General features: G+C 38.0%; 1 protein-coding gene across 3 annotated transcripts in view; it reads right to left on the bottom strand.

The window, feature by feature from the left end:
• Nucleotides 1-629: 629 nt before the first annotated feature.
• fam219aa (family with sequence similarity 219 member Aa) overlaps nucleotides 630-11,265 on the bottom strand; it is a 41,811-nt gene continuing 31,175 nt past the window's right edge. For all 3 annotated transcript variants that reach the window (XM_049466071.1, XM_015604969.3, XM_049466072.1), the window contains exon 6: nucleotides 630-9,815. In XM_049466071.1, coding sequence (XP_049322028.1) covers nucleotides 9,657-9,815 — 159 coding nt within the window. In that variant the 3' untranslated portion in view covers nucleotides 630-9,656. The remainder of the gene's footprint in view (nucleotides 9,816-11,265) is intronic.

Below are 11,265 nucleotides of genomic sequence, written 5' to 3'. Positions count from 1 at the left end.
TTTAAGTGAAGTGAGTTTTCATATGCATTTTAAACATGTTTTTATAAGTAATGTTTATTATGCCTCACTGTAATGTCTTATAGAGCATTATGAGTGCTCTTTATTGGCTTTAAGTGAAGTGAATTTTCATATGCCTTTTTAAATGCCAGTGAATACAGTGATGCATAATAACATTTACTTGTTTAAAAAAAAAATACATGTTTAAAGCACACTTCACTTAAAGCCAGTAAAGAGCACTCGTAATGCTCTATAAGACATTACAGTGAGGCATAATAAAATTTACTTCACGTTTAAAAAGCATATGAAAACACTAATGCATTATACCAAAGCATACCAAATCTGTTATAGTGCATTACAACACTACATTGTACAATGTTCTTATAAACAGATATTATAAGGCATTATACGCCGTTTTTTTTTTTTCAAACCCTTATACTTGTAGTTTATGATGTGTTATGAATGTTGCTGTAAGTACTTATGAGCAATTATACAGGCTTATTACGGAATTTACGTAATTATGTTAATTAATCATTCATAAGGCATTATGAATACAGGGTTCATAGGAAGTGTTTCCGAACATTCTAAAGGATTCACAAACTTCCAAGCAAACACGACAAGGAATGCAACGGTATGTGCCAGATGTATTTATTGATATGCTACACAACAACAGTAACATTGTTAAATACTGGTATGGAAACTGTTCACATCTTTACAATCATGATATTTATCAGTGAAATAATAAACAAAAAATCTAAAAGAGGAAAAAAAAAAAAAAAAAGGAAATGAAACGTATTTCTATGTTAAAAAAAACACATATTTTCCAATCTGTTGAAATAAATTATAATAAACAACCCACTACAATAAATAATAAGATGTTGTTGTACTACAGAGCTTGACTTAAGGCATACTCTAACACAGCAGACCGGGAGAAGAGGAGGAGAAAATGGTTAACGGCTCACATTTAAAAAAAAAAATCAGAACAATTAAAATCTCAACACTCAAAAGCAGGAAAACCATGGAAAGCAGAGGGCGGTCGATCTAACGGATCAAATATTCAGGTTTAGGATTTTTTTCATGCTCTGTCAGTGCTAAAAAAAAAAATACAATAAAATAGTAAAATCCCTTCAGATAATCCCTTTAAATTGGCTGAATGAGAGAAAAGGTGTAAGAGGGAGCTTTAAACATTTGACATTCATTGTATATATATATATCTCAGCATTGCTACGTAGTTTATTAACAAATGAATACAGAAAAGATTTTAAAAAATGGCAAAAACAATAATCATACACAAAAATTGTAGCTGTATTGTTGTGAGAGAGAGAGAGAGTGTGTGTGCCTGTGTGTGTTGTGTCTCCAGTTACAATGTTAAATAGCCTAAATTGCTCATTTAATCTGCTTGAGAACAAGTTTTTAGTTCTTAGCTTGTTAATGCTTAAAGAAAAAAGATGGAAAACATTACAATAATATTAATAATACAAAAACAAAAAACAAAATTGAAAAAAATAAACAACATTGCTGCATGGAAACTGTAGGAGTAAACTTGTACTATGGCTGCACGATATTGGGGGGAAAAAACTGACATTGCAATGTTTTAAGGTTTGGCTGTTTTGCTGTTCTGTGATATCACTGTGATTAAATACAGGGATTTATCAGATTTCATTCAACTTGTCATTATACTAATAATACATTCTGTACATCCATAATTGAAGTAAAATAAATAATATTGAAATATATGAACTGATCTTGTTTTAGTGCTGGACATACTGATTATTCAGAAAATTGCAAAAATTGGCAAACAGTTCCTAGTCCTTTAGGCTGAAATGTAAACTCAATGAAGGCTGCCTGAGACTCCTGGGCTACGTTCACATTACAAGCTACCAGTGTTGTGCGTGAACAAGTTCAAAAGAACGCGCTCATTTTTTTTTGTGAACGTTGAACTGAACGCAACACATCTTAAAATAAAGAACTTGAACATGAATTAGTGCACATTATGTGTTATGAACAGCAGACATCACTGTAAATAAACAATGGCTAGAGAGCGCGGAGCACGAGGGCGAGAGAGAGAGAGAGAGAGAGAAAGAGAGAGAGAGCGCGGAGCGCAAGGGCGAGAGAGAGAGAGAGTGAGCGTGGAGAGCGAGGGCGAGAGAGAGAGAGCGGAGCACAAGGGCAAGAGAGAGAGAGAGAGTGAGCGTGGAGAGCGAGTGCGAGAGAGAGAGAGGAAGAGAGCATGGAGCGCGAGAGAGAGAGTGAGCGTGGAGTGCGAGGGAGATATATATATATATATATATATATATATATATATATAGAGAGAGAGAGAGAGAGAGAGAGAGAGAGAGAGAGAGAGAGAGAGAGAGAGAGAGAGAGAGAGACCAGTGTTGGGAGTGAGAGAAAGCGCAGCAATAAAAAAAAATGGCTAGTGGAAGTGATGCATGGAGACAGACACTGATTCTCATTATGAACATTTTCATCACCTGGTATGAAACCCACAATTGCAGTGTCATGAGCAAATATCTACAATGAGCAGTTTAAAGAACTTTTGGTGATTTCTAGCTTGTAGTGTGAAAAAAAGTATTTATTTGAATATCTCCCGAAAAAAGTAAAATGAACTGAACTTTGAACTAGTTCAGAATTAAAATTGTGAACTTTGAACGTGAACTGTTCACTTTGAGCATGTATGAACTGAACTTGAACTAGTTCACATTGCTCAAATCCGATTTTTTGCTCAGATCTTGATGGTTCACATTCATAAATGTAAGAGATCTGTATCTGTGTGTGATGTGAACGAATCTGTCCCTGAAACGTCTTACATGCTGCACATTGACACATGTATAAACGTCACCTTCTTTACCAACAACAAAAAGCCTTATATTAGAGAGACGAGAGACTCGTAGCTTTGGATGGATGAGTTTGTTAGCAGCTCATATGTGGAGCATCTTTTGCTGGAGTGGAGAAACAGTAAACAGCTGGTCTGAAGTTTATGCTCAGGTCGAGGAGGTGAAAAAAGGCCAGGCGGTTTGCTTTTGCTGTTTTTTTTTTTTTTTTTTTGCAGCTATAGATGCACAGATGCACGAAAAGATGTGTGGGTACGAGAGAGAAGCACGTAGCACTAATGCTAATGCGTAAAAGTGTGAAACCAAAAAGATGCATCAATTCTGATTCTATCGTTCACATTCATGTCACATGTCCATGGATTGAATACGTATCTGATTTAGGACTACATATGAAAGTGACTCAAATCTGATTTGAAAAAAAAAAAAAACTGATTTGACACGTTCACACAGTCATGAAAAAATCAGGTCTGAGCCACATTGAGCAAAAAATCTGATTTGAATCACTTTAGCCTGGTAATGTGAACGTAGCCTTGTTCTTGGTGGCATCATCATGGCATAACAACATAATGGCATATATGTTTTGGCTTTATTTCTATAGATTGTAGGGCACCACTTTAAAATAAGACTACCTTTATAAAGGGTTTATAAATGGTTTACAATTAGTTTATTAATGGTTACTAATTAGGATGTAAATGCCTAAAAATAATTAATAATCAGTTATGACACAATAGACGGCTGAGGCTTCACTATTTGGCAAACAACAGGTCATTGTTGCCCTTTCTACAAATGTGTTATAACTGATTATTAATGCTTTTAAGGCATTTACATCCTAATTAGTAACCATTAATAAACTAATTGTAAACCATTTATAACCCTTTATAAAGGTAGTCTTATTTTAAAGTTGTACCGAATGTAGAATAATGGAACCACAGTGTGAATGCTGTGTACAGTCATTGAGTAAACCATGCAAACCTGCTGAACTGACAGTCTTGGGCTTTGGCCAGAGGGGATCCTACATAAGACACACCAGAGATAACACTGCGCTTATAAGCCCCTTTTAAGCCCCTCTACGATCAGACAAAACACAGCACAGTCAGACCTCGAAGGTTTTATCTGTAAAACTCTCTGCAGCTCTCATACACTCTGCTTGACGCCATTAGTACTGTAGTTTAACAGTACAAAAAGTAATAATAAAAAAGAAAATAAAAAAAAGGAAAATAGAACTGGTTAGTACTAGGGGTGGGATGAAATATTGATTTTGCGATATATTGTATACTTTATAGTATACTATACTATATATTCTCGTTTGCTACACATTATCGATATGTGGGGTCTAATATTGATATTTTTCTAGAAACATAGGCCCTATCCAGACAGGATAAGTTTCTCAGGGGGACGTCCGTGAAAAATATTACACACTTTTACTACTCAGTGATAAAACTCTTGCATCTGGACTGCAATTGAAGAAGAAAAAAAAAACAGGAGGACCAATGAGTTTTTAGGTTTACTTGTTAGAGACATTGAGTTCAGTAGCTCCTCCATTTCCACTTGCTGTTGTGATTACGTGGATCTCCATGGAAATAGCACGCCCAAAGTGTAATTACTGTGCATGGCAGTGGACCAATAGCTATTTTATTAAACACGAGGAGATGAATAAAATTACTGGAGGACCATGAAGGTTAGCAAAAAACAGTAGATAATTCAGCCTGTAATTTTCTCAAAGGATGTCTGAGAAAAACACATACGTGGTCGTTCTGGATAGTAATAAAATCACAGAGGACCCCCCATAAAAGAGAAAATTACCCCAGAACCCCCTAAGAAACTAATCCCAACCGGATAGGGCTACAGTCACTCTTAACCCTCTAAGACTTGATCCCCAATTTGACTCATAACTATACTAACTATACTAAAGTTACTGCTTCATTACTCCACATGGTGGCGCTAATCAAATGAATAGGGTAAACCTTTGGTGAAGAATATTGATTATTATATTCTGTGAAACTGACAAATAAATCCATCTTTCCTGGTATTTTATCGCCAGTAACAAAGATGTTGTGAAGTATCATAGCGATATTTTTCTTGAGATATTTATCGACTATCACAGATTGACAGTATCGTGATAATTTCGTTTCATCAGATGCCCTGTGATTCTTACCCCTAGTTAGTGTGCTTACATACAACTTCACTTTGTACATTCGTCTATAGTAGTGTACACTTTTCTTAAAAAATAAATAAATAAATAAAAATTAAAAAATTTGGGTAACATTTTACAATAAGGGTACATCAATTAACAGTCCTTATGGCAGTAAATGGTTAAGTGATGTCTCAACTAATTATCAATTGAAACTAGTTAAGACTAGGGCTGCACGATGCTGAAAAAAAAAATACATTGCAAATGCAAAACAAATTACAATGCTGGGCCCATGGCGTCACCAGCCCCACCCCACCCGCACAGTGTCTACCACCCAGACCGAGCAAGAGCTTAGTCAGTGCTGAGCACTCAAAACCAGCAAAAAAAAAAACAGTAATTAGCTCTTTAGTCAGGCATTTAAATGGGTTTTTACTGAGCGTTTTTCTGGAATTAAAAGTGTGAATTCAGCTGTAACTGGAAATATCTGCACTGCAAAACTGTGCTGGACTGAGGTGCACATCTTTCCACACGTGCTCACATTTACAAGCACATGCCCAACCATGTGGATGGAGGCCATGCGCTCCCCCTCCCCCTCATGCTTCTCAGGCAGCAGCAGCCTGTCACTCACACAGACACAGAGACAGCGCTGTGTATCTACTTCTTGTGTCGAGAATCAAAACATTGCAACATGAAGTGTTTCAATTTACGTCCTGCGATGGGACTATTTTACATGCGCACATCGCGAAGGCGATGCTTAAACGATGTATCGCGCAGCCCTAGTTAAGACGTTATTAAAGATGACAAAATGTTAATGCTAGACAAAATGTAAAAAAATACTGTTACTTAATAATGAAATGAGAGATTTCATTTTTGTAATGACTAGTCATGTCTTAACTAGTGTCAATTATTAATAAGTTAAGAAGAGACATTCTATCTAATAAGCAATGGCAGCAGAAAGAGAAATGTGGCAGTGGGTGGAATATAGAATAAAATAATGATTATTCTGAAGCAGAGGTCTGCATTACAGGACTTACAGGTCTCGTCATAGCTCCTAGCAATGTGGAGATATATTTAAGCTTCATGCACAGAAGCGGGACATCATATACATCATATGTAGAAAAATCTAAAATCATTTTTGTGGAGAGTAAGCGGCAGCAGGAACTTTTATTTTTTATTTTTAAGGAGTTTAAAACTAGAGAAAAATGAATAATACTGTTTAACAGGCATATCTTTCAGTTCACACTGTTATAGTCCAGATCACAGTCTATTGAGATTGAAACTCTTTACTTGTCTTTGGCCACAATCAGATTAATAAATGCTTGAGTTGGAACGATTTGTGGTTTTGGGGCCAACAACAACTGTCTTTCAGTAGGATTTTAGCACAGTGCCGTTGATGTTTCCTCTTTGCTGTGCGCTTTTACTTACTGTATTAGGATGACTAATGTACCCTTGAGAGGGGTATCCAGTTAGTGGGTTTTAACGTCTTCACTCTACTTCTACATATTCTCCAAATATGTGAACTCAAGTCAGATAAGGTAAAAATAAACAGACATTTTCATCAGTGCTCAGAGTAGATTTCTACACTGGCTTTAATAGGGGCATTTTAATTTCTGCTGACATAAGTAAGGTATTGCCACCTACTGGTTGTATGAGGAACTGCAGCATGAGGTAACTTTATGCAATGCTGCAGCATTTTGCAAATCATGGATCATACATATCTGATAAACCTTGCACTTTTCTTTAGCCCTTTTTTCAGTACAGGTCTGGTTGTATATAGAGCAGCACTAAAGCAGTGAACATATATTATAGTGGCATCACTAATAACTACCACCACATATTAATATTATGGGTTCCTACTATAATTTGCTTTTGGCACAAATTTAAAAAAGTCAAACAGGAACCAACAACAGTTTAGTCATTCCACAGAAAGATAAATATACGATATGTATGGCGTCAGCAGCTATGTCGATTATATGACATGTCGCACAATAAAACACAGTGAGCATAGTGTTATTAATGCCTCCTAACAGAGACATGAAAATCCAACTCATCATAGTTTGATAATTATCATCATAGCAGACAAACAGTCAAAAGTGTAGTGGGAGTTAGAGACAGGCGATCTGTTAACGCTGCCTTAATTTCACGTCAAAACTCGTAGTAAACTGATATTTATGTAAGAAACCACAGAAGCAGCAGATAAAAATAATTACAAAAAAAAAAGAAAAATAAAAAACTAAAAGCTGTCAGTCATATCAGATCCCAGTCATCCTCAGTCAATTAAAAATGATTAATAATCCCTTATTATATTTATTACCTTTCCGTTCTTAAAAGGATCATTTCAAGCTCTGCCATTTAATCAATGGCAAACAGTCAAAAATGTCTCAGACCAGATACCAAAAACTGATGATCAGCTACATTACACTGATAATACCATTCATATTTTAACTGGTTTGATATGAAATAGTTTAAGAATTTGACCAGAATTCCCATTAGCCACATAAAGAGGGCAGTTCCCTTTCCCATTTAATACAATTCAAACTTTCCCTTTGTTCAGGCCTAGCTGAGCAACTCTGTGCACTATAGCCGCTTTACACTACATGGTGCCTACAATACTCAGCTCAACTCTACTAGACTTTTTTTTTTTTTGGTTTTCCATCATGCAAACTTAGAACATATGAAGCCCCTGAAGATAGGACATGGGTGTTTTTTTCAGGTAAAAACAAAGTGGTGCTCACAAGATACTAATGTTTTGTGGTGCTCACTGCTTAGTGCATGGTGCTCACCACTTAGAATATGGAGCTCACGATTTAGCGTACGGTGCTCACTACACAATATCTGTTGCTGACCACACAGCATATGCTGATGACCACTTAGTGTATGGTGCTCACCACACAGTATATGGCTCACCACTTAGCGTATGGTGCTCACCACTTAGCGTATGGTGCTTACCATTTAGTGTGTGGTGCTCCCTACTCAGCGCATGGTGCTCACTGCACAGTATCTGTTGCTCACATAGCTTAGGGTGCTTACCACTTAGCAAATTGTGCTCACCACTTAGCGTATGGTGCTCACCACTTAGCGTATGGGGCTCACCACACAGTATCTGTTGCTCACTACACAACATGAGGTGCTCACTACACAGTATCTGTTGCTGACCACACAGTATATGGTGATGACCACTTAGTGTATGGTGCTCACCACTTAGCGTATGGTGCTCACCACTTAGCGTATGGTGCTTACCATTTAGTGTGTGGTGCTCCCTACTCAGCGCATGGTGCTCACTGCACAGTATCTGTTGCTCACATAGCGTAGGGTGCTCACCACTTAGCGTATTGTGCTCGCCACTTAGCGTATGGTGCTCGCCACTTAGCGTATGGTGCTCGCCACTTAGCGTATGGTGCTCGCCACTTAGCGTAGGGTGCTCACCACTTAGCGTATGGTGCTCACTACACAGTATCTGTTGCTCACCACACAGCATATGGTGCTGACCACTTAGTGTATGGTGCTTACCATTTAGCATATGGTGTTTACTACATAGTATCTGTTGTTCACAACTTAAGTATATGGTGCTCACCATTTAGTGTATGGTGCTCACTACACAGTATATGTTGCTCACCACACAGCATATGGTACTAACCACTTAGTGTATGGTGCTCACCACTAAGTATGTGGTGCTTAGTATGCAGAGCTCACCACATAGTATCTCGTGCTTACCATATATTATGTGCTGCTCCCCACTGAGTTTACAATACTTAGAATGTGAAGCTCACTACATACTATCTGGTGCTCACCACACAGTATTTGGTGCTCACCTCCTAGTTCCTTGTGCTCACCAAAACGTGTGTGATGCTTACCACACAGTATTTGTTTCTTAGTATATGGTGCTTACCACATAGCATCTGGTGCTCACCATTTACCGTGTGGTTCTCACTACATAGTATCTGTTGCTCACCACATAGCTTTTGGTGCTCACCACACAGAAGGTAGTGCTTACTATGTGGAATCTGGTGCTTACCACACATCATCTGCTGCTCTCTTCTTAGCATCTGGTGCTCATCAGGCACTAGAGAAGTTATATTTCGGGGGAAGTCGTGGTATTAACATCTAACTAAACACTAGGAAATATCAAAAATGCGAGTATAGTAAAGTAGAGTTGAGTAGAGTAGGTACCGTGGAGTAGAAAAGCACCATAGTACACTAAAATAAAAACAATAAGTTGAAACCGAATTAATGAGCGGAGCTTTTAGAGTAAAACACTGAAGAACTGTTCATGTGAAATGTTTCTCAAATTTATCATAGCTAGTTTCTGCTTTTAATTTTTAGTTTTTTTAAACTGTGCACTTGTTTTTTTCTTTTCATTTTTCATCTCACAACACTCTATACATATGCACACCTAAGCCTAGCAACCTCTGGTGGTGATATAAAGACTCTCACGTCCTACCATAGGAGGAACCATTTACTTTTACTGTACTTTTTGTGCATTTCCTTCAGATATTTTCTCCTATATATTAGTTTTAATATAACCATTCTCACGAGTTTAAATTCTTTAGTAGTTATTCTATCGGGGGGGTTAAAAGTGTAGCACTGTACTCACGGTACAGAGGAGGGAGGGTGGGTGGGTGGGGGGTTCTGGAAAAGAAGGCAGGGGGAAGGGGGGTTAATGGGAAAGGGTTGGGAGGGGGGTGTATACAGGGCTACTGGATCTGACAGGCTGTAGAGGAGGAGGCTTGGCAGCACATGCAGGTGGGGTTGACTGATTTGGGGGGAATGAGGTCTAGGTCCTCATCGTCAGGGATTTCATCCAGGCGGTACCCGTCCTTCAGCAGCTGGATGTTTAAGTCTTGGTTGATTTGCTGAAGAGGACAGACAAGACAGCAGTGGTCAATACACATTTCATCACTGTTATCTGCAGGACATTGTTTAAAGCACTGTTTAAACCAGGACTGTCCTTGGCTAGTTTGAACAAAAGACCCAATATTTGAATGGTAGCTGACTTGCTACTCTATACCCATTGTTAAATACCCCAGTACTTTACTTTTTTGTTTACAATACGGACAAAACCTGCTCACTCATTGCTAAAAGAAAATATCCTACTTTTTTATTTAAAACAAAAGTCCCATTTTCTCCCAATGTATCTGGTAGATTGTCCCACCTGTTCTGCTGCTACTCAGCTGTGTATCCCTCATCACAGGTAGTTCTTTTTTTGGAACTGCTGCTCATGCAGAATTGCTGAGTAGCATCAGAGATCACTCGGAGGAACGCAAGCTGCATGACTGGGATTCAAACCAGTGATCTCCCATAATAGTGGCAGCCTTTTAGACTGCTGTACCACTTGGAGCCCTGGAAGTATCCTGCTTCTGTTGTCAATGGATGCTCCCCATTAGATTTTCCAAAGTGAGGTCAGGATGTTGGGTGATCACCACCCCACCTCATCATCACTTATTCAAAAAGATGGAGCGCCATCATTCCAGAGAACACAAATCTACTGCTCCATAGATCAATACTGAGGCATTTAAACCCATCTGTAGGTCACGTCTAGCTTTAAGCATGGTGTCAATAGGTTCACGTTCATACAGTTAGGTCCAGATTTTTGGACAGTGACACACTCTTTGTGTGATTTGGGCTGGATTTGATGTAAAAAAAAAAAGAGATATAATTTAAGGTAGATGTTCTGCTTTTATTCAAGGGGTTGAACAAAAAATAAGCCAGGTACCACCAGAGGTTTTACTGAATTTAAGAGGTTAACTTTACAGTAGTTCTGTTTTTGATTAGAATCTGCATACTCCAGACATCAAATATATATTAACTCATCCTGTGCAACAGAGGTAACTCTTGCTCTTCCTGTCCTGGTGGGTTCCTGATGAGAGCCAGTTTCATCATAATGTATTTGATTGTCTTTTCAACTGCACTTAAGGATACTTTCAAAATTCTTTATTGATTTTTTGGGTTGATTTGGGGGATATGAGGTCTAGGTCTTGTCTCTCAAACACATTAAGAGACAAGAAATTCAAGAAATTAACTCTTGATGAGTTCAGCACAGCTGTTAACTGAACGCCTGAATTCCAGGTGACTCTATCTCATAAAGCTAATTGAGAAAATCCAGCAGAGATGTGCAAAACTGTCATCTAAGCAAGAGATGCTGCTTTGAGGAATCTAAAATATAAAACCCATTCTGGTTTAAATGAGAAGGTTTGTCCAATCTTTTCATTGGTACTGTATATTGCAAAAATAAATTTTACCTTGCATAATGCAATCGTGCAGCTGTAGTGAAATGACATGCCTCAGAATTCAATGTCCAGCATG

This window comes from Astyanax mexicanus, chromosome 17 (genome assembly GCF_023375975.1).
Source record: "Astyanax mexicanus isolate ESR-SI-001 chromosome 17, AstMex3_surface, whole genome shotgun sequence".
NCBI classification, from domain to species: domain Eukaryota; kingdom Metazoa; phylum Chordata; class Actinopteri; order Characiformes; family Acestrorhamphidae; genus Astyanax; species Astyanax mexicanus.
Note: the sequence above shows the minus strand (reverse complement) of the source record. Positions and strands in the feature narration are given on the sequence as shown.